At 34.7% G+C, this 25115-nt stretch overlaps 2 protein-coding genes across 2 annotated transcripts; one reads left to right on the top strand and one right to left on the bottom strand.

Moving 5' to 3' along the window:
• Positions 1-2007: 2007 nt before the first annotated feature.
• Positions 2008-5497, top strand: LOC120626860 (histone-lysine N-methyltransferase SETD1B-like). Its single transcript, XM_039894637.1, has 5 exons — positions 2008-2133; positions 2419-2619; positions 3097-3326; positions 4060-4209; positions 5076-5497. The coding sequence occupies exons 1-5, from the start codon at positions 2124-2126 to the stop codon at positions 5169-5171; spliced, it is 687 nt and encodes a 228-aa protein (XP_039750571.1). The 5' UTR covers positions 2008-2123; the 3' UTR covers positions 5172-5497.
• A 6705-nt stretch (positions 5498-12202) lies between these two features.
• Positions 12203-23127, bottom strand: LOC120626784 (proline-rich protein 2-like). The gene is made up of 3 exons (XM_039894527.1): positions 22984-23127; positions 21720-22007; positions 12203-15510 (listed from the first exon to the last, which is right to left on the bottom strand). The coding sequence occupies exons 2-3, from the start codon at positions 21982-21984 to the stop codon at positions 15332-15334; spliced, it is 444 nt and encodes a 147-aa protein (XP_039750461.1). The 5' UTR covers positions 21985-22007; positions 22984-23127; the 3' UTR covers positions 12203-15331.
• Positions 23128-25115: the final 1988 nt, after the last annotated feature.

Raw genomic sequence — 25115 nt, 5'->3', positions numbered from 1 at the left:
AGTAATCCATATTAGTGATAATCAAACTACTTGCCCATTCGGTTTAGTTTTATAAAATGAAATTCTTACCTGCACTTTAAATATCAAGGTAATACTTGTAACCGCGCTGGTAAACATCAACCAAAGTGTTAATAACATCTGAAAATTAATTTAATAAACTTCTATCTTAGTTATGCATAACGAAAGTCAAAGAGTCAATTTTAAAAAGGGTCGCGGGCTAACTTGTACACACACACACACACAAAGCATCGTTCTTGAAAGCTAAATTACTTGGCGCTTCTATAAGACTAGACGAGAGAAAATTCAGAAAATATAAATTTCTGTGGATCGAACCAAGGTCCTCCCACTTATATAATCTCAGCGTCCACCACTGCGCCAGGGACTTTGTCAAAATACATAGACAACGTAGGTGTAAATTATAACCTACGTTATAAATTAATTATGAATACAACTAACCTCGAGTCCATGACATTTTTGTAACAGATAAATGCAAGTGCAGAGATCATCATATATCTTACACAAAAATTTTAAATCCAGTAATGTCTCTCTTGGCTTAGTATAAATTAAATAAACATTATTATCCATAATGTAAAAGAAATTCAATTCAGTTTGTTTAGGTTTTAAAATGAATACTTTGCACGCTGCTGAATTTTTCGCGTTAAGTATTTCAATCAGTTCAGAATTTATAATTTTTAGTATAGATGCGATTAAGCACAAATGTATTAGCAAATGATGCATTGAAATATACAAAGGTATTCTTATTATCATAACATAAGGTGGATCACTATAGAGAAACTCCAAAATAATAGTGATTAGGAAAACCTGCGTCTGTATTAAAAACCATATATATATCTTCAGAGACATTATCTTTATGCTCCGGTTGCTTACTTTCAATTCCAAAAGCATTCTGTTAATTGTTTTATATATTTTAACATACAAATTATCGCCATTTGTCACATGTATTACTATAATAATCGCGTTGATTAAAACATTGTTAATATTTGATATTTCTACGAAATTGTTTTTTATATCAATTTGTAGAGCAAGGTATATGAATAACAGATGAGTTACAATAATACATAAAACAATACAAACAGGCCAAATCTTATTGCAAAATATTTTGGATGTGCATATTTTTTGATTACTTGACAAATTGAAAGGTTTTCTCAATCCAAAAATAGTACTTATCCAATTGAAAAAACGTAAGTTATAGTACAACATTTTAGACGTCTGTTAAAATGGGGAAAATGATCAACATTATTCTTTTTGTTTCCATTTTCACGTTTTATTAAATCAAAGATAATTTAATTTATTGGTTCTGGTACTAAAACTACTTATTATACGTTTGATTTAAGTATAATTACACAGTTATTAATCCATCATTAGCGTTTAATCACAGATCTAGCTTATAAAATAATTACGAGTTATTCAATAACTTGACAACGTTTTTAAATATATAGCATATTGCTATAAAGTAAAAAACATAATTTTCTTTTTGCAATTACCTAATGGTATTTATTTTATAAGGTCGGTATATAGGTACATAGGTACGGGAAGGATTTTAGCCGACCTCCTCGACTCAATGACCTCGCGCTTTGGCCGGGCTCGATCCTAAAAAGAGCAATTTGGTTATATAAAATGTCAGTTATTTTCATGCTTTTGCAGGCACGCCTAACAACCATGAACACTGCGTTCATGGTTGTTAGGCGTGCCACCACGTAATTTTAGCGTTCTGGTACGATGCTGCGTGAAAACCGATTAGGTTAATTTGCAGTCAAAAACTAACTTTGTTTGTAACAAAAAAATTCAGTCAGGTATTACATTTGAAAATTTGCATAACGATTAAAGCCTGTAACAAAAATTGTATTAAGTAAATGTTTATGGCCAATGTTCATCTGAAATGACTCATATATACTTTAAAGAATTACCACATCACTTTCGATATGAAAATGTATTATCTAATCAATACACTGAAAATTACAAAGATATGAAACGTGATTAGGACAAAAGAACGAAGCGATAAACATTTGTCAGTGTCCCTTAAAGTCGTAATATACAGTGTTTTTGAGATAAACGTTTATTTTCAGTTAGTTCTGGTGTAATTTTTAAAGGGATTTTCGAAAATGGCATACAGTGAGTATACTTTATTTTTTATTGCCGCATATACGAGTTTTTCCTTATCTACTGATGGCAACAGATAGTTAGATATTATTATCGATCCATGATATTCTCGGCCAAAGTTTCACATAAATGATAATATACTATTTTTTTTCTAAACTAAACAATGTCAACATCAGGAAATCATATTTAGATCTTTGGTAAAGCTCATTTTAATTTAATATCTAAATAATTTACCTAATTCAACAACTATTTCTTTTTAAGACCATTTTTACTAACTGTTAGTTCATATGTTTTCAGATCCTCCCCCAAGTGGACCACCCCCTTATTTTGGCTACCCTCCACCCCCCAGTCAAGCACCAGGGGCGTTCGCCTATGTTCCGACACCAGTAATGATGCCGGTGTTCCCACCACCAGAAAGTCATCCATCGCAACCAACCTTCGTGACGAATTATATATACCCACCTCAACCTATACCTGACCCGATTAACATTGTAGAACGTGAGTACTACTAGAATAGATCTGTATTGTAGACAAGTCTTGCAGTTGCTCCACGGGATTCGTTTATCCGACCTGCTGGACATTTGGGTCTTTTGTAGGGATTTCCACACGCTAAGGTTTTGTGCTGCTTGTATCCAGCTACTTTTGATTCGCTTTATATCCTCTGTCCATCTTGTTGGGGCTAAGAGATAAGAAACCATCGAGTGATGGAGAGAGCTATATTCCGAGCACGTAAGTAAATTCGAAATTCGAATTAAAGAGGCCCAAGAAGAACCAACTAGTTACCGATATAGCTCAACGAGTCTTAAGTGGCAATGGGCAGCTCACATAACTCAGAAAACCAAGAAACAATGCGGTCCCACAATGCTGCTGGACCCAACTGATACAAAGCCGTAAAATTTAGAACATCTAACAAAATACCTGTATCCAGCTATATATATATATTAATCTGCATTTAGCCATAATATAACATTTCAGAGCCTGAATATCCTCCGGAGCTTCTTGACTGGGTACCAACCACGCCTGGCGAAGCCCATACGCTGTATGGCAGAGCATATACGGCAGGTAGAGAAGGTTGGGATGGAAGCCCCCTGTGGTCTATCCGAGCTCATCACAACGGCGGTTTGATTCTCGGGAAACTTGCTATCAAGCACCGTGCAGCGTACATACCATTTGCTGGCAGAGAAATACCGGTTCATAACTTTGAGGTAGGCAATTTCTTTTGTCTATTTCTACGCGATTTACTTTATGTACCTGCTCCATTACCAAATTTTACAGCCTTTTTCGTCTCAGCCGCTAGAAGTCCATTTCTGGACACAAATCTCAGTCAGTCATGTGCCGTTTGGTCGGTCTGTAGAGGATGGTCAATCAGCCGGATTAAAAAATTCATGCATAAAATGTATGTTATAAAATTATCTCCAAAAGCCACTGCCCAGTAGCAAGACTGATTTTGTTGTTCAAGTATATTTAAGTCCATCCGGTATATCAAGCAACTGAAATAACAACTGCCAGACTTCTAAATACGTAAGAGCTTAGTCTAAGACGATTGCATCCAAGATCTAGTTACATACATTACATATTTCTTTTCTGATGGACTGCGGCTCATAAACACAATAAGCGGAAAATTTCCAGACGTTTCCAGGGCTCGATGACCTTGGGGGGTGAAGAGGGCGAAGTCAAGTAAGAGTGCTTACTGTGAGGCTCGGACCTCGGCTTAGGGTGAGGAATGTACAGTGCGAGCTTTTAGAATAGTTGTTAAGTCCACACAATATTGTAAGAGAAGATGAGACGACCTTAGAATTCGGGGACCTTCGTCTTTGCCGACGAAGTGCTATTGCGGTAAAAAGGCTACATCATAGTGTTCTTCGTGAAAAGCATAGTCAGTCTTCGAACACACATTTACATATTTTCTAAGAAAAGCCTATGAAATACACTTTTCAGGTGCTATGTGCCCCTCCCCACGCCGTCCAGTGGGTGCCTGCAAGTAACGGGCAGGTTCCTCCTGGAGCCATCATTGGAGGCAACACAAATACTGCTGAGCCGCTGTATGTCGGTCGAGCCCGTCACAGAGGCTCTTTATCTCCTGGCAAGGTAATCTCTACTATTATAAAACCTTAATCCGTTTCATCTATGAAAGTGTAGATATGTGCTTGAGGATATTTAATAATTATAACGCTAACTGTTAGTTCAGTAACACATCCAACTGACTGATTGACGCAGTTTGAAAGACATAACATAGACATATACACATAGAAAATATCACAATTTGGTAGATTCCACTTTGATCGAATTTCAAGCAAGCGATGCCGATTCCGATATATGATGAAAAAGAATACCACTTCTACATTTCACTTCGACATATGGCTGCGTATTGACTCTACGGCCTCTTAAACTTTTCATACAAATTGTTTGTTGAGCACAAAAAACACAAGAAATATTTGTATTATTCAGACATCGTGGTAAATTGATCATCTCTAGTATATTATGTACTTCGTACGAAGTTTTGTTTGTGAACGAACCATACCAACATTAGTAAAAACCGATAGAAATCAAATAAAAGATGGTGGTGAACTAACTAATGCACTTAAACATTGCTGCTTGCATAGATATTTATAAAGTCAAAAAAATATCATTACTTCTGATTATAACGATAAAAAATATTAGGTAATCACTTAGGTATTTATCTTTTTAAATATTGTGTTACATCACACAACAAATTGGAAATTATTTTCTATAGATAATGCAATACAGTTAAGTAGTACTACATAATAGTGTTTAGTTTAATCGAGACAACAATTACCTATATATAAATGCATGGGTGACATAAAGCCATTCTCTATCGGTTAAAGGTTACCTCAGTTTTTTTTCCATCGTGCGGTTTTTTCGTGACAGTATGTTTAAAGCCTAGTATATTTGGTACCTTAATATTTTATGCCTAGTTTTTGATTTAATTTCAGGTTCAACCTAGCCACGAAGCTTGCTACATTTCTTTCGGCGGATCTGAAGTTCCGTACAGGCAATACGAGGTTCTTTGCCGAACATCGAATTTTTAAAAACGGGGCACAAAACAAGACATTCGAAAATTTTTTTCTACTTACATTTCAAAAATTTCAACCTTCATCAACTGGTGACATAAAGTTTAGGGAAACAATGAACGTTATAAATCAATAAATAAAATAAGGTAGAACAGAGTAGCTAGGTTTCTCAAATTTCATAATATTTTATGGAAGAAATAATTATAAGATGGGTTTATTTTTCTAAGGAATAACTTCAATACGCATCGACCAGAATGATATATTCGTAAGGTAACTGAAGTATAAATGCAACATATAAAAATAAATGAATGAACATAAATGAAACAACTACATTGTAAAACAGTATATAATAGGTAAATTATAAAATTTAATGTTTTTTTTATTTAAATCAATTTATATAAAGTGATCAATGGTTTTATTGAATTTTTATATTTCCCCTAAAATTATATGGTTTAACTTATTAGTCTCTCCTACTATAAGCCTGTATCAATAGATCAACTTCGAGCTAATAACAGGTTCCCAAATAATGTTTAATGTTAAGTTAAATCGAACTCCTCAGCCTGTTTCTAGCTCGATGACTGTTTAGACAAACGAGGAACTATTTAGCGCGATATTTCCGGTTGTCTTAATGTCCAATTTTGTGATTTTCCCTTTATTCATCATAATCATCATCATATCAACCCATTACCGGCCCACTAAAGGGCACGGGTCTCCTCCCACATAAGAAGGGGTTAAGGCCGTAGTCCACCACGCTTGTCTCATTTAATAATTTGTTATTAATACATACAATACTCAAAAGAGATGCCCGGTTTTATAAATATTTTACTCAGTACCTATGGTGAAAGCTGAAATTCTTTACAATACAGTCAACATCCATCGGTTTGTATAATGATTATGATGAAGGAGATACGTATTTCGTGATAAAAAATCTTCACAATTGAATTTTTATACATTATTTTACATAGATTGATTTTATTAATTTTGGCTCTTACAAAGTCTTCTTAGGAAATCCATCTAAGAGACAAAAACATCAAATTTGCTAACAGCTTGTTAAATTACATGATTAAATTATTTTAAAACGCCCCCTACATATGTTGTTTCGAAAGTTCAAGAAGAAGCCTAAATTAATTAGCTCAATTGATTGGTCTCGGTATTTTATCATTACTATACTATACTGAAATACACGTTAGTACGTATTCAGCGATGGTCATGAAAATCGGCCACCAAGCTAAAAAAACTTATCGTAGATTTCGGGAACAGAAACTCTCATACAAGCCAAAATACCAAGGAATTCAAAGTCAATTTCTTCGATTGCTTTAGGTATAAACAGTGTCTAGAAGTTGATTCCGAGATCCACGATTTCTGGAGTCACCTGTCTTACGACAGATTAAGGCTGTCTAAGCTATGATTAACTGTTGCTTAGGCAGACATTGTAACAAAGGTAGTCTAAGAAAGAGTTAGGCTAAGGACTAAATTTCACATTTCCTTAAGACAATAAAATCCTACAGATTTAATGCTAAAATTCTGGCAAAGTTGCAGATTTTGACCCTGACACGGTTATGCCATAATGTGGGCTAACAGGCGTTTCACTCAATCTAATAATGTATTAAGAATGAAGAGCTGTAGAATAACGTTGGGATACATTGAGGTTTTATTGTAAAACTACACATTAATTTACAGCACGATTAATAAACTAAAACTTGATAACTACTTAAGAAACAGTTTGATAATCACAATCATCTGAGCGTTGGCTGGTCGACGACGATCACACCTGGGTGGTCGACAACGTTCACGCCGTATTGGTTGTCACAGCAGCACTGGCAGCAAGGGCAGCATTCTGCCCAGCACGAGCACGAGTTGCAGCACGAATTGCAATCACAGCAAGGACATGGGTTACAATCGCAGCTACAGGAGGCACCCATTTTGCTACCTACCTGTAAAAAGAACAGGGTTTAATCTCTAATCTACTAATTATTTGTTTAGTCAATTGATGAACATCTTTTCTAACCCTTACAAGGTTTCTTGGGAACAGTTGGTTCAGCCTTAATTTCCCACAAAATACTGAATTGTAAAAAAAAAAAAAAAAAACATAAAGCTGATGGTGGAAAAGAGTTTCTTGATTTGCTTGATAGAATCAGCCTTTTGAAACGGTGCGCGGTGGTAGAGTCATTACAAATAGACGGTTTTAATTTTTGATTAATTAGGTTATGTTATAATAATGTTAGGTTAGGATAAAATAAATTTTCCCAAAAATATATACTTATCTCTAATAAAATCTTTACTACTACTAATACTACTAATATTGATCTGATCATGTTTTCTCCACCAACTTACCCAAATTATGTAAACAATATGAGAGTGATATAATTTAAAATGCTCTATGCTACTACTACTGTTGCTCGCAGTAGATGACTGCGAGCCACAACTCGTCTGCCCAGCCTCGTGGTTATGGGCAAACCCGCTTGTAGGGAGAAGCCAGCAGTGAGCTGTTATAGGCTGCTGATGAAGATCCTTTATATTTTTATTTAGAGACTAAAAAATTGTATACTTAGTTCTAGTAAGGCCAGTATTAGTAATGTTAAGGGAAGATATAGGCAAGTAAGTATACTATAAGAAAGTTGTTATTCCTTTTTAATTTTTTATATATATCTTTGCTTTGCCTTCAAGTATTTCTATGAGCAATTCCGTTAAAAAACTAACCCTGTTAGTTTAGTAAGAGTTGATAACACTTCGTGTACAGTAAGAACACAGTAGGTAGATGACCATAAAAAGCAGAAATAGGTATACTAAAAAGTACTTACAATAACAAATCTGGTCCTTTATTGTCTTATTTTGTCTACCAGTTATTAACTGTTTGCTGCCAATAAATCCATTTACAATTTGGCCATAACTTTTGAGTTCCAGGTTTACTTAGATAAGATTAAAGACTTTATTCGATAAACCAATCATACCTATTTTTTAGCGTATGATATCGATGAATTATCACAATGCATGTTAGTCATTTGTTTTTCAAGAATTTAGTTTGGAATTCATAATAATAGTATGGGACTTGCGAGTAACTGTCAATCAATATTTTCCTCGGCAATATTCATTAACACCATCGATAAAGTTGGTATAGCTTAGGACATTAGTAACTTAATAAAATTGTTGAAGCATATGGAATTTTCCTTCTGCTTTTAAATAACCCTTATTTATTTATAATTTAAATCATGTCGAATAGTTTTTGTTTTATAAAACGTCTTGATGCTAATACATTAGGTAACACTGTGATATAGGTACTTAAAGAAAAGATAAAATCAGTCATATCTACCTAGATTTAATCTATTTAGGTAAAGATTTCAATACTGGCAGTGATCACAAGAAATTAGACAAACAGTATGAATGTCCAACACTGTGCCCAAAATTACTTATTTATTAATGAAAATTTTTCCTAATAATTTAACTAAGTATTAGATTGACAGCTAAATCCTTTAAAACCCTATAAATGTAACTTTCCTCAAGCTTTGTACGTTAATGTTTTGGACTGCATTCCATCATCGCAAACGAACATTTTGTTTTTCTTTCCCTTCGATTTCTTGACGGTTACTTAATTCGTTATTGACGTGAAAGTAACCTTAGCCTGAATTTTTGAAATCTTACTGCAGATACAATAAAACAAATTGCCAAAGCAATTAACGCAAACGCCTATATAATTTTGGAAATAGCTCATACTTATTTCTATATAAATAGATAATAATTTACAGATTAGGAGTATCGATATGTGTTATGGAACGTTTGGTCAATTTATCTTATCTCTCATATTGAGGATAGTCATAAGGTATAAGTAGAATTAGTATTCATTGGTAGTCGAAATTGTTAGTAATACCTAGAGGAATTTTGGAACAGACGATAGGTAAGTTTATGTAATTTTTTATTTTTGAAAGTTAATTAGTAGGTATTTGTAAAACATAAACTACATAGTGACATAGCTTTTCGTTACACTTTGTAATTAAATTAATTTAAACATGCCAATTAAAAAGTCTTACACTTCAAATTTATCAAGTGTTACTCATATTAGTTTTAGTCATTGGTTGCATATCTAAAAGTTCCTCAATTATCTTGGTTGTTGGGTGTATCAGCATGAAGACAGTATTTGCTTGCGAGACGTTATCTCATGAGATGCACTCGAAACAGTTTCAGCTTAATTATGTGCTTAGTGTCCATCAATGTTCCACTATATTTCATTATTTTCATAGATAAAGAACATTTTCAACAAGTTCATATTTCATAGCAGAGATATGTATCTGAACCTGCTCTTAGTATTTAGATATACATATTTAGAAGTAAGGTAAGCATCTCCGCCGGACTTCAAAATAACGGTTCATAAAGATTAAAAGAATATATTCAAAATGTTTATTGGCATATTATATCTTATTTCAAAAACTCAATAAAATATAATTTAATATACCTCTTTTTTGTACAGTTTCAATAAAACTATTAATTTTACATACTAATTGACATAAAAATTATAAAAATGCGTATGGGGCGTTGGCCCCATGGAACCATTTATCATAATGAAAAATCTCATTAAACTTCACTAATTTAAAAATCTTTTAAAATATCATCATTATAAAGCTAAGTAACCTGTTTAAAACCATAATAGAAAAAAAAAGAGCAGACTGCTGATAGGGTTTTATTAAAGTTGTCACCAGCTTATATTTTTTTATTATTTCACTGCTAGAAAGCCCTTAACATCGTTCATCATCTTGCTGTAGAGCTAGTGAAGGAAAATTAAATAGATAAATAAATAAAAATATTACGACAGGACACACACCGTCATCTAACCCCAAAGTAAGTTTAACATGTATTATGGGCACTAGGAAAAAACTGATAAACGTTTCTGGATAATATACTTATAATATACAGCAAACACCCAGGTACTGAAAAACATTCATGTTCATACAACAACATGTTCCAGTTGTGATAATCGAACCCTGTGAGTTGGATTCCTTTGGACTCAGAAAGCACTGCCCACTAGGCCAATGAAATATGAACATTAATTGAATGTAGTTTTTTAATGTATCCTAACATGCTCATGCTCATCATCATTCAATAATAGACTACGAGGGTCATCGATGCACGGCAAAAAGTTCTAGCGGTCACACACACATACACAGCCACACATTAGATAGTAGACTGCCAGTGAAAAAATTGCACTAAGAATTACTATACTTCATTTATTTATTCATAGAAAAGGAGAAATGGGTGCCAATACTAGTTGTTGTTTTCCGTGCTGCTGCTGTTGTTGTGACAACGACAATGACGTTGGCGGGGGTGGCGTGAACGTAGTGGATCATCCCCCAGATGTAAACGTTGTCGACCAGCCTGGGTGGGACTCATCCAGATAACGGCGCTCCCTTAACATCTACACACATTACCCGGACCAGAAAATTACAGTATTATAGAAACCATATTTAAAATGTAACTAATTTTTACTCTACCGTCTGTATTGTATCACGTTTGTGTCTTCAAAATTATTTTATTCTACATTAGATCATGTTTTAAGTACCGATTCATTTAAGTAGATTTTTCAAAAGTGCTTGCCTCAGATTCATGTTTGCATATATAATATGTTTTTAATTTTAATGCAAGTATATTAAAGTAAATTTTTTAATAAATACTTATTTTTATAAAATAAGTATTTATTAAAAAATTTTAAGAGACTGCATACCTCGACGCCTTGCTTTATATTGTTGAAAAGCTGGGCTCTTTCACTGACTCTGTTTATGTAAGAGAAATTTATATTTTGATGTTATTGTGAAAAGGATTCATGTTGCATAATAACTAACTGTAAAAGGAAATATAATACGAAAAAGACGATGTTAGTGTTGGTTCTTGTACTTAAACTGGACTAAAAGTTTCATTAAGAATTAAGTGAATTTAATTTTAATGATAATTTCTAAGTATCCTACTCATTTACTGATTGGTGCCTTTAAAATAAAGACATCATGTGAAAAAATAAACAAATCTACAGCTCAATTTAATGTTGAGTGTTACATTTGTGGGGCACAAAAAAAAATTAATTAATGATTTATTTATAGTTACTAATCGAGTAACTATTTTTTTTCCGGCAATTTTGGCCAAGAACCAGACTTAGTTATTAGGCAGGCAAGTTTTTCCGCTCTTTAATTATTATTTTTTTTATCTTTCTCCGTTCATTAATTTATTGTAGTTGTTAGTAAATAAAACTATGTTATTATAATCTGTTTTATTATTTGTTGTTTAATGGTATATCTATGTATTGGCAATAGAATTACTAAACAGAAGTCTACTCAAATTTTTCAAATCGGTAATATCAAAAGGAACTATGGTGATTTTAATAAATTAATAAATATTCATATATTTATTAAAATCATCATAGTTCTTTGCAATTATTAAATTAACATAATGGTTTTTGAACAATTTCTTTAGTTTGATATAAATTATACGACCTATACGTAAAAAGATTATTAAATAAAAAACCCTTAAACTTATTTATATTTGTTTGAAAAACTTTATTGTTAGACTGATAATAAAATATTTTCTTGTAACATTTACAAATAATTCAATGGTTTATCAAAGGCAGATAAAAAATACTTAGAAATTAGCATTTTCTTAAAATGTACGACCTGTTAGTGATTATTCTTCTTAAGTTAGCTTAGGTACTTACTTTAAAATTCTTGATATAAAAAGGTACTTAATTCCACAGAATAAGAACATATGGAAACCGTGTACACGACTAACATTGAAGCATCAAAAACCACTCCACTTTAGTAGTGTTTTTCGAACAGGCGGATAGTCACTTCATTCCATTTAGCAGTTGATAGTAATTATTTTACCTCTAAACATTTACGTTAAAATGGGAGAAATAGAAAAAGTTTGTGACCTAGCAACATTCCGCAGGTGTAAAGTGAGACGTGCCCGGGGCATTGTCACTGTTTTGGGACACAATGCAATAATGGTTGAATGAGGGTTCGGTATGTTCTTAATTCTGTGCTTAATTGGGAATTTAGGTAATAAAAAACGAAACATTTTTGACGGAAGTAATGTATTTCTATAAATACTATACGGAGCGTATTAAAAATAATAATGATTAGGATTAATTCAATCTGCCTTCCGGTTCGCCCGTGAGTAGGTACTGTATCCCTACTTCCCTAAAAATGTTAGCATTATGCGAGAGTTGCTGAAAAAAAACCACCAACTACCGCGTCTACGGCCACTTCAGAAATGGGTTTAGACTCCAGAGAGATAAGAATAAATAACGGAATAGTACGGAACCAACGTACAGAAAGTTCTATGAGTTTAAAACATCAATAAAAAAATATTTAAGTACTTGTTGTTGAAGAGCTATTAATTGAGACCCGCCTTATAATAATTATTTTACATTAAATTATTTAAAGTCCTGTGTTTACTACAATTTACCCTGTTTCAAAATGTTATTTACCCACCTAAACAGGGTACATACTATTTACTAAATACTTTTTATGACTGTATCACGTGGACCGATTTCCAAGAAACGTTCTTAGTTAATCAAGAAAAGTCTGTCTGTGAGTTTCGAATATTTTTATATGCATTCGAATATTAATTAAGAAAAAATCATCTCAAGTTGTCTCAATCGCTGGAAACCGGAAGACGAATTCTGTGCAGTGCAGTGGTTGCAGTAGTTAAGTAAATATTTAATAACGAATAAATATAGGCCTAGGCCGTATTCGTATTATCTGCAGTGAGACTTTCAATACCTGTATATCGCTGACAAAAAATAATCTTAAAACTAAATTAACGAGCGCAATACATTATATCGTAATATGATACGGTACAAATATAATAATATTATTTCATACCATATTTTCATGTTTAAACATATTTACACACTGAATTATTCCGCAAGTAAAATTGCAGTTTGAATGCAGTTCGTTTCGCAGTCGGTATGTAGTTTGTCAAATCCCAAGGAATATCTCAAATCTAGTGCTATGACTAAGTTACTATAAATTTCGTATATAATTTGTTCTTTGAATGTCAACTAATATTGTTTATACCCGAAAAAATTTAATAACTATATGTGGAAGCTTCGGTTATTTTTTTGACAATAATTTTCAAATTGTTTTACTATTTTAAAACCGAGTACAGTGAATTTTTCAACGTCTAAATATATGTAGCGGTCTCAACATTACAGAACTAGATGGCGCCACAAAAATCCTGCGTCGCGCTAGCGAAGTGTTCAGAAAGAATTCCTATTTATACAACTTCCAAATATGAATGTTCGGACCTCGGAGGAAGATCTTCCTATTGTTACGGTCGAGCGTATACCCAAATTTATTCAGTAAGTAGAGGTAGGTTATCGAAACCAGGATAAGCCTCATTCAGCAATTTATAATTCATTAATCGCTAATTAAGCCATAAATCCCTATTTTCATCATTTCCCGACATAATAATAAAATATCCATAGTAGGTATATATTTCGCACTTTGGCAATCATGGAGCATCAAAATTCTATGAAATTAAAGAAAAGTGGACCTAAAACGAGTGTACGTTTTAGATTAGCCCTGCCAGCTCTACCAAGAGCTTCGTGAAAAAATGTGGACTAGTGAGACCTTTAAAGTAATCGGTAATTTGGCTATTACTTTGTCATTACAGTGCCTTGGCAGACGAAAACGTTACTACGGGCAGTAGGTACACGGACCCGGCAGTTTCAATGCCGTTAATCAACTGCAATGTGCGGCTCATGGACTGTTCGTTCGAATACACCTTTACACATTGAACCCTGATATAGACCACTAATGTCCATTAAAATAATTTTAAATCTATCTAGGTATTACTAAGTATTACAAACGTCGTTAAACTATTGTTTTTTTTATTTTATTTAACATATTTTAAATTATTTAATTGATAAATTAAATAAACATAATTATCTTACAAATGTAAACTTAAACTTTAACAACGAAAAAAAAATTATTAACTTCTATGTGTAATGTTCTAACTTTTACAGTGTTTACATGGATTTTATAGCATTTTCCAGAAACTTTTATATTATCCAGAGATGAAGTGGTTGTGTTTTCATAGAATTCTGTAGCGTTCCGTTGCGTTTAGTTAACCACAGTTTTGTACACAGCCCAATTAGCAACATTGACTATGAATACCTAATAATTTCTTAATTTTTATACTTCTAGTGCTATCGGATTGTTACATCGACCACAATCAGTAGTAGGTCCCGTAGGGTGATTACGTATCTCGCGACAGGCTAGCGACAGGCGTAAAACTTGCAATCAGTGCTGTCAAACGTCCCTTTTGTTCATTTATTGTATGGAAAAGTGACGTTTGACAGCAGTGATTGCAAAATTTACGTTTATTTTGCCATAATGAATAACCAATAGGGCTAACATGCGTTGCACGAAATAATTATCTCTACCCGTTACTGGTGTTTCTTCTATAAAGATAGACGAGAAAATGGGTAGGCATAATTTTCTCGTGGTCAGCATGCTGGGCTTGCATGCTAACAGGGGGTTTTTTGAATTTCACATTTACTTTAATCGCACTAGTATAATAAATCAATTTGTAACAATAATTAATTTCATGACTTTTTAACTAGAATTAAAGTCTATATCCAAGTGATTATTATACATTGTATAGTGCCGAACGTTGATGATCGGGGGATACCGGCCGGCATGATACCAGACAGAATAATCATTTCATCTCTAGAAATATGTTTTATACAATATTGAGTTAATAATGGTTAGAGTGGAAACACAACAACTTCAACAAATGAAAATGATAATATTTTTTTACAAATAAGTAATAAGGCGGAGAATCTTGGAGTACCTACCTCCACGATTCTACCACTACCAGTTACAATAAAAGGATCTATAAATAATAATCATATCGTGCCAGATACACTGACTTTGTGATAAATATGCCAAATCCAAAGCAACAAGTCCGTCCAGTTCTAATAAGGAATGTTATGCGCACCTCATATAGTGACATTAGAAGAAGAACACAACATTATTATACTTAATATTTGTAGAAGGTTTTAATATGTATATAAGGTTATAATATTTTCATGAAAAGATATAAATATCTAGTAGCAACTAAGATGTATTATTTATTGGTATTATACCTGCAGGTGAAGGTTTTTTTAAAGTGATAAATTGAAATTCAACCAATCGCTATCTATACGGTGGTGGAGGTTCGAAACTCCCATTCCTTGCCGGCGGTACTTGAATGACGTTGACGTGGTGGTGCTGGTGTACAGCAGGGCGCGGGGGGTCGCCGCAGCAGTCACAGCACAAGCACGGTATGCAGCAGCAACAGCACGGACGGCACGATATATTACAACCCATTCTGGAACGTCAAAAAAACATAGGTTATTTATATTCGTACTATGAAATTGAAAGTTTTTTTTTGTTTGTGTCTTATGTTCAGTTAATATGCCTACTCGTATATAACCTTTTTTTTTATTTATTAGCTTTTCAAGGGAAACAATCAGTATTGCCGTATTTTTGTATCACATAAATCAATGAAGTTTCCACAACTTGGAACTGGTACTTAATTATACCTATTGCATCTTTATTAAAACTATTTTGAATTGAAAATCTGGATTCCATGGCACGCTGTCCTGTTGATTGAAATGTAATGTGAGGCCAGTGGCGTGCATAGAGGGTATGCGCAGGATATGCAGATGATACAAAATGAAGAAAAACTCCAGTACGAGTTATAAAAAACTTAGAGATAGGCTTTGTAAGAGTTATAAAAAGTCTACCCTTTAGTACTTATAAATCGTACTGGAGATTTTCTTCATTTTATATCATCTGCATACCCTGTGCATACCCTCTATGCAGGCCACTAGCCTCAGGTTTATTGACACAGAGTGGCACGTTGCATGACGTGTTCATTTCATGACGTGCGCAGTGCTGGTCTGTTTATAGGCGATGGTTTTCGGCTAACCATAGTCCGTGAATGATCATTAAAAAAAAAAAGTTACCACGTTATTTAAAAAAAACCCGAAGCTAACACGGACGATGTCACCTGCAAAAACATATCTTCGTTATTTGATTTTGATCTCTGGGTGAATAATAATAGTCCAGCGTAATTTATAAGAACCGAATGAAAATGGAGGTATGGAATTGCTAAGTGGGCGGTAGATGGATAAAAAAACTATGAAAGAATTACATACTTCAATACTAAGTAGTTATAACACAATAGAATCGATGCGCGATCACTATTCAAAGGAAATGTTACTTTTATTTCACGAGGCTTATTCAAAAACAGTTTCTACCTACGTATTTTAAACAAGTTACACATTGAGGTGACAAAGCGAGGCAAGAATTAGTTGCGCTTGCATAGAATATGGAAGTGTGAATGTAGTTAGAACATGTGACTTGCTTGCGCGTGTAAAACATAATACGTAGGTACATCCCAAGCAAAGTTAGCAGAATATATTGCTATTAAATAAGGTTTTTTTGTTTACTGTTGGTAAGTTAACTTTGATCGATCCTCGAACCGAAATGAGAGTAGGTGGTTGTCTTCTCATCCAATTGAAATCCATTACTGTCCATCCATTGGCAGTAATCTTGTTTAGATCCGCGGCCCCCTGTGACTCGCTTATAGTAACTACCATCACATCGTTTTCCGGTTCGACATTCCAGTAACTTGTGACTCCAAAGTCCATCAGTTCTCCAAACTTTATATTCCCCGTTTATTCAAGTAAGTTACGTCAACTAAATTTCGGTGCCAAAGACCAACTGCCCGTTTTTTTTAACGGTCGATTTCATACGCTATATATGATAGTTAGTCATATTTTGTTTGGATATAAAATATCAGAAAATATAAGTCAGATAGAATTCGTAAACTGACGATGGCAATGGCCATATCCGTTAGGACGCCGTAGAATATTCATCCCATTAGTCCCTCCAACAAGGCTCAGTAACAAAGTCAAAATCTCTACACCAAAGTGTGTGCATTTTTCATTAACAGCCTAGTATTTTCTGTGCTAATTTTTATATTTTAGTTACAAATGAAAATCTCTTCTTCATAACAATATATTTTTTGCCTTGTCCGTAATGGTCGTTGTTCTTTTAATCGTTTTTTTTTTTTGTTTAATTGGTGTATATAGGTACTTACCTAGGTAGTTTAAACAAATTAATGCAAACCTAATGAGCTACATTCAAAATTTTGTCACAGATCTCTGACAATTCGCAAATCTTGCCAGTTGCCACCCACCCTATTATGACGCCAGCGAAAATAGGCTAGAGGCCGGGAAAACAACGAGCTGATATTTAGGTTAATTAGACGTAGTTAAACGAAAATGATCCCACCCACCCATTGTGATCCCCATAAATTAAGCATGTCGTAATAGTTCACAAAACTCCTTAACAGGTTAGCCCGCTACCATCTTAGACTGCATCATCACTTACCACCAGTTGAGATTGCAGTCAAGGGCTAACTTGAAGTAACAAAAAAAAACTTTCAATGTCAGAACACGACAAAATACTGCATCATTGTTGCGACGCTATGCCACATTTATTTGTAAGGCCCTATTTGTATCAAACTACATATATATAGGTAGCATTATTTTCATTTATCCGTCCATACATACGCGGGAAAACACGAAAAGAGACTTCTTTAATCCATCGTCTTGTAAAATATTCCAAGATCCTTCACCGATACAACTGTTTTCTAGATCTGCCTACCCGGAATCACGGAAGCTATTACGTAACTTCGGGGACAATAGGTAGTTCTTTTATTATAGCGTGAAAACTTTTTTACACTTTGCGGTATTTGGTCAAGGTAAACGTAATTAATATAAGATGATATCAAAAGAGAACTTAGTTGACCTACACGAATACCTAACTAGGTACTTAAATTATACGTAGGAAGATAATCGTACTTACGTGTTGTAAAATTGAATTTTACCTTACTTTGGCTAAGAGGTATCTTTTTTATAAATTCCACTACAAGTTAGCCCTTGACTGCAATCTCAGCAGCATGTGATGCAGTCTAAGATGGCAAAGGGATAACCTTATAACTAATGTTAATTTTTAGGAGTATAGCAGTTATTTTAAACCCATACCTCGAATAGGTTTCTACGCGTAATCTTAGCTACCAGAACTCTAAATCGCTTAGCGGGACGGCTTTCTTTTTAACATATTACGACAATATACACATCGCCATCTAGCCCCAAACCCCAGAGATAGCTGATGAATATTTTTTTATGAATATAATACACATAAATACTTATAATATACAGATAAACACCCACACACTGAAAAACATTCATGTTCATAACACAAACATGTTCCACTTGTGGGAATCGAACCCACGACCTTGGACTCAGAAAGCAGGGTTGCTGCCCACTGCGCCACTCGGCCGTCTTTGTCAGTAACTAGCCACGCCCAAAGCCACCAGACCAGAGAAAATTCAGAAATTATCATTCTCAATGACGCTGCCGGGGATCGAAACCGGGAACTAACACTTAAAACGACAGCGCTCCCCGCTACTCTGTCTTAAAGTATACGCATTATGTTAAATTTTCAATTTTTAGTGCGATCGACTTTCATTTCAAATATTTTCTCTTTCATGTAATAGACACGATACACGTCGGTTTAGTGCTGTGCAACTGATCTGCTTACTGATCTCAAGTTCCGGTTCAACGAAGGCAGAGTTGGAGTTTCTGGCAGGAAATCTTTATTGGAATAGCGTAGAGGGGCTAAGCTAAATTCTATATACGAAGGTTCTATTAGAGAGCCCAAATTATGCCCATAATTGGGATATCAATTTTAAACATATTTCTTGCTGTTACTTGTTTTTATTTATTTTTTATTTTGAGATAAGTGTTATGTTTATATTTATTATGTTATACATTATCTAGCATATAGCATGTACTTATTTAGTAGTATGTATATATTTGTTACATGGCTATCTCCCGCCCCTTAAGCGTCTTACTGGCTCCGTTCGCAAAGGTAGTGATAGATATAGATAAGTTCGCTTTTTCCTTTAAAATTTGTGTTTATTTTGTGTACTTTTTATCCGTTTTTATGCAATACAGTTGTTTAAATAAATCAATAAATAAATGAATAGGCTGAGAATGAGTAAATTCTATTGAATTCTCGTCTAAGCGAAGTCATTAAATACCAAAATTCTACATTGTGCCTAAGTAGTTTTAAAACGCTTTTCAAGTAGTCGTTTGAACAATGAATAGATAAGCCCCAAATGATGTCAGCCAATAAAATAACTGTTTATCGATTTATCATCATTATAAGGACAACACCTAAAACACCTTAAATATACCTACACGTACTTATTAAAATGTTATTATTATTCTTATTTTTGTTGTGATTTAGTTGTATATAAATATAATATATTAAGTTATAGGCCTTATAAGAAGGCTCAGAGTCACTCAGCGGGCGTTGGAAAGAGTCATGTTAGGAGTAACTCTTCGTGATCTAATCAGAAATGAGGAGAACCGTAGAAGAACTAAAGTTACCGACATAGCTTAACGAGTCGCGAAGCTGAAGTGGCAATGGGCGGGGCACACAGTTCGGAGAACCGATGGACGTTTGGGTTCCAAGGTGCTAGAGTGGCAACCCCGCACCGGTAAGCGCAGCGTTGGTCGCTCCCAAGGCCCCAACCAGGTGGACAGACGACATCAAACGAATCGCGGGGAGCCGCTGGATACAAGCGGCCCAGAATCGTGGAGTTTGGAACGCCCTACAAAAGACCTATGACAAGCGGTGGACTGTCGGTTGATTTGATGATGATGATGAAGTATTTGATGATGATGATGATGATTGACATCTTGGAAATGTCTCTTAAAAAGTTCAAAGTTTGTATTAAACGTAAGCTTATAGAAAAGTCTTATTATAGTATAAAGGACTACGTAAACGATAAAAAAGCTTGGGTGTAAATTATTGCTCTAACCAGGTCGCTCTTCTAATAATTTAAAATGACATTGTGAGATGGTGATAACAAAAAAAAAAAACACCCGGCTAAGTTTGTTGTGGGCTTCTTCTTAGACCAGGACGCGTTTGGAACCCTCGTAGCTTATGTTTTAAGTTTACGAATGTGGTTATCGCCATCATCTCACTACCGTGTAATTCTTATGTACGCATCAAAAGTGCCACCTATGGGCCTACTTGAATAAAGATATTTTTGACTTTGACTTTGACTTTTGTTATTTACGAAATAATTCGTTACGAATAAAATATGAACTATACCCATGAGGAGTAGACTACCTACCTACCATGGAGCTGGCACAGCTCACAGAATGGTAATGAGCTGAGCTTGTCGCTCGGTGAGCGGAGTACCAATATACGTTGGGGTTCAAGTTGCTGTTATGGCGATTCCGCGCCTAAAAACCTTGACGTTGAAACAACCTACACTAAGTAGGTAGCTGGGCAGACGTAAAAATCGACATCAAGTCACAGTTCAAGGTGTATAGAAATCCCTAAATATCTGAAACCTGCGTGCTCAGATTCAGATAATATAATTTAAAGTTTTGTCCTGTTATGTAATACAATGGCATAAGCATGAAAAATCCCTGTGAATGTGAAATGGCCATTGGTGACCATTTCACATTCACAGGAATTTTTCGTAGTAATATTCGTAGGACCGATAAAAAAAAGATATCGAATTATAAAGAGAAGTACGTTTTTGATACTTATACTTAGTTAGTACTTACACCATCATCATCATATCAATCGATAGATATGCTGGACATAGGTCTTTTGAAGGGAGTTCTAAATTCCACGGTTTTGTGCCGATTGTGTACAGCATACAATACAATAAAATTATACCTTTACCAACATCATCCAACATGCAAATTAGAATAAACATAAAAGCAAGCATTGGCCAAACTACAAGTGTGCAAAATCGTCAGTGCCCAATTTGTATACACTGGGAAGCGCGCCGGTAACATTCCTTTTTTGCTATGTTATGTTACGTTTGACGTGACAGCAAACGGAGGCCTCACGAGCATCATTTGTTGTTCACGCCTCTTTGACTCTTTCAAAACAGACACCAAGTAAAGGGACCTCTACGAGACTCTCTTAAGACTGCAGCAGCAGGGCTAGCACAGAGAGTGAAGACAAAAATGATATCCTGGCAGGGGATATAATTAAAGTGTCCACCCGCTAAAGCACGGTAACATGGAATAGGAGAAGTTTACCCCCGTTTATTATTACACATTTATTATTTGGATATTATTTCCACTTGTGCGCTAATGCTCTGAGAGTTGATAAAGCTGTTGAGAGTTGTTAAGAAGATACATTGTAACAACTTCTTAACAACTCTCAACAGCTTTAATTGGCGATAATTGTCTCTCCTGCCCATACTAGCCGTGCAGATGAAACAAGTCTCCGCCCCGAGTGTAGATCCGGATTCCGGGGTAAAACATATGACATAACCCTATATATACATATATAACTGGCATATTATATTTGAATCTTACCTTATAATTGTTAAGACTGAGATTTCTAGGGTTCGGTTATCTTGTCATCTGATCTTGGTACGGGTATCCTCCTTGTGGAGGGTAACCTCCGTGCGGGGGGTAGCCTCCCTGTGGAGGGTATCCTTGTGGAGGGTATCCTTGCGGAGGGTATCCGGGATATCCGCCTTGTGGAGGATACGGATAGCCTGGCGGCGGCGGGGGCTGGTCTACCACGGGTGGCTGTTGAACTATCACAGTCGGAGGGTGTTGAGTGTTTTGCTGGCCACAAGCGTTCGGGCAGAGACAGGGTATCAGACAGCAGGCGCTCAGGGCCAGACAGCAAGGGTTGCAGCAAAAATCACAATCCCCGCAGTCAAATGATAAGCACAGCCCCATTTCTTGCTAGGTTCCTCCTTTAACTAAAACGAACATGCACGAATGACTAGTTTTCCTCGGTATATCACCTTATCACCTAAGTGATATACTTATTTGGATGGAACTTCGGATCTAAGCGAAAATAGACCTTATTGGTTTTACAATAGAATCTGTTACATGTATTTATTGACTTAATGATTATTTATCTCTTTATTACTTAGTTTGTCGCGGTTATCTACTGATAATAGATACCTACTAGGTAATATATCTGACTCATGGCTGATTTTGTTCTTTTAACTATAAAATAAAACAGAAAATGATTTGCTTTAACTCGACTGATTGACTGTAACTGATTCATTCCATTCAACTTCAACGTTTATTAGACTTTTAGGTTCCTAGTCATAATAATACTTCTTTTAAGTGGTAATTAGTAGCCTTTAAACATAAGGTCTATAATATATTTTCTTCAAACCAGTACATATTTTCTTATTACATAGTAAAGATAAATAGAAACAATTTTGGTCCCCTTTTTTCCTTACGAGAAGACTTTACTACAGAATTACTAGTTTCAATTTTTTGTTAACTTATATAAAATTATTATAAAAAATATATATACACCAATGACAATTTAAAAAATATATATTATATAATCTTCATTATTAAGACGACTCAAATATTTCAACCAGCCACTTCTATGACAACATGTTACATGCCAGGCCAACAGCCGTTTAATCCTGGGCGCTTTGGATGTGTCACATTAAAAATAACAATGAATACTAGGTACTATAAAAACCTAATTTTTTTAACAGAATACGTGAGATCTAGTACCTATTTACCATCATAAATACTGTAGTACGAAGTATTAAGAATCCGATAAAAACAACAGTGATATGATAAGTGACACTGATAACCCAATACTGATGAATATTATCTAAAAATGCATGATGTAAGCGCTAATAAATCTACAAACCTGAAATCCACTAAGCACTGCACAAAGGCGAATAAAAAAATGCCACTTACATATAGGTAGGAGACAACGAGGCGACGAGCGATACGTGTGACGATATCGAACTTATGAAAAACAAAATGGCAACAAATGAGTCAGGTCAAATACTTAATACAGTTTTCCACAGCAGGAAAATGTACTTAATGAAACAGGCGCGTGCGCAGTTGACGCGTTGAAACCATCTTTCTCAACTTCACTCAGTCTACTCAGTCTACATTGCGCTTTACGAAACGTTGAAATGAATCGAAAACGTAAATAATTATTACCTTGGTGGTTGTTCGGAAAACGGGCACGTAACTTCAACCTTGTACGGTTACGTGTTACATTATTCATGTATTTTTTTTAGAGTTCCATTGTTACATTGGGCAAAGATAGACAAGTTTTCTATCTTTATGTCGTTTTAGCCAATGCAATCGGAAAGTGGTATAGTGTGTAGTGTGTACAACTCTTTTTGACGTATTCAGTTTAGGAAAATATTGGGTTATTTAGGAATCAAGAATGAAAAAGATAATATAACGGAAGGAAAAACTTTACCATAATATTTATAGTTCCATTATATTTTAATCTAATGAAACCCTTTTAAGTTAGTACACCTCTAGTATGATCTAAGAATATTTTCTCATTTCGGCAGGCTGCCAGACAGTCAGGGTCTTTTATAGTGACCTAGATACCTACTTGGGTGCATTAATACCTGCTCTTGATGCTGCCTGAGATGGAGCTCGCTTGCCTAGAAAATGCCAATGCCTGAAAGTCATAACAGAATAATGAGGGATTAGGTACCTACGCTTAGGAACTATGCGTAAATAAAACTGCTCGACGTGTGCGCCAAATTAATTGCAGGACTCAGTCACCTCCGCAACACGAACATATCTACTTAGTTATTAGTTTTTCAAATCCACTGTGCCAATGGAATGACATATCCTACCAAAAAAAGCAGTTGCACATAAAAAGCCAGCGACACAAGATAAAATGACTAGAATTTGAACAATATTTAATTATAATTTTTTCATCTGTATTTCGTCTCACTGACTTCAAATTAGTTTTCGGATAGGTACTTAGCTACGTTTATTCTGAAAGTTTTGAAAAAAGAACGCGTTAGGTAAGGTTTTAAATTTTAACCTTATAAATGACAATTCTAATAAGAATGCGCATAAGAATTTCAATCGGACGCTGCACGGCTAGCGTCTTATGGCTAATGCGCACAAGGCTAAAACCTTGTATTTTTTTGACCCTATTGTTTTTGCTTCAGCGTTCAAATTGCTTTTACAATAAGTAGTATACTAATTCTTAAAAAGGGAAAAACAGTTTAGATTAGTAGGTACCTATAACTTTAATTCGATATCGTATATTGTTATTTATTTATTTTTCTTTCCTCTAATATTGTTATTTTAAATGTATTACTATGGGTTTTGCCTGAAATAAAGACATTATTATTATAACATTATCCTAAGCAAAGTAGATATTATTTAAATAGTCTTATTTTGTAAATTTTGGTTGTTTGAATGCCTGTTCGTATCACGCAAAAACTACTGAACGGATTTTAAAGAAATTTAATACATTTATCATCATAATCAACAACAGATTACCGGCCTACAACAGGGCACTGGCCTCCCCTCAGAATAAGAAGGGTTTACACCGTAGTCTATCTAGCTGGCCATGTGCGGATTGGCAGACTTCACACGCCTTTGAGAACGTTACGGAGAACTCTCAGGCATGCAGGATTCCTCACGATGTTCCCCTTCACCGTTTAAAGATATTTAAATTGCTTAGATTAAGAACGCACATAATTTCGCAAAGTTAGTGGTGTGTGCCGGGCTCCAGCTCGGTCTCCACGATAGGAAAGCCGAAGCCTTACCCACTTATAGGAGACAAAAATTACTGAACGGATGTACATTTATAGAAGACACTCTGGGTTATGTACTCAGTGGCGTGCACTTCGTAAATTCACAAAAGCACTGCCTACCCTAAAATTAGTATATAACTCGTATAGAAGGATTTTTGGTGTTTTTGCCAATCTTCCCAATATATGCATACCCTGGTAAGAAGCCCAGTGACCGCCACTGTTAATGTACCTATTTATTTTTCATCGGGTGATATGGACTGCGAGTAGGTATGTTCGGAGTATCTCTACGTAATCAAGTCAGAA

Source organism: Pararge aegeria, chromosome 10 (genome assembly GCF_905163445.1).
Source record: "Pararge aegeria chromosome 10, ilParAegt1.1, whole genome shotgun sequence".
In the NCBI taxonomy this organism is placed as follows: domain Eukaryota; kingdom Metazoa; phylum Arthropoda; class Insecta; order Lepidoptera; family Nymphalidae; genus Pararge; species Pararge aegeria.
This window is presented reverse-complemented; position numbering and strand designations above follow the sequence as displayed.

Coding starts and splice junctions, on each gene's coding strand:
- LOC120626784 (XM_039894527.1), bottom strand. CDS start 21,984: ATGGGGCTGTGCTTATCATTTGACTGCGGGGATTGTGATTTTTGCTGC. Junction 15,511..21,719: donor TCCACAAGGATACCCTCCAC/AGGGAGGCTACC, acceptor TTTTTTGACGTT/CCAGAATGGGTTGTAATATA.
- LOC120626860 (XM_039894637.1), top strand. Junction 2,620..3,096: donor CCCGATTAACATTGTAGAAC/GTGAGTACTACT, acceptor ATAACATTTCAG/AGCCTGAATATCCTCCGGAG. Junction 3,327..4,059: donor TACCGGTTCATAACTTTGAG/GTAGGCAATTTC, acceptor TACACTTTTCAG/GTGCTATGTGCCCCTCCCCA.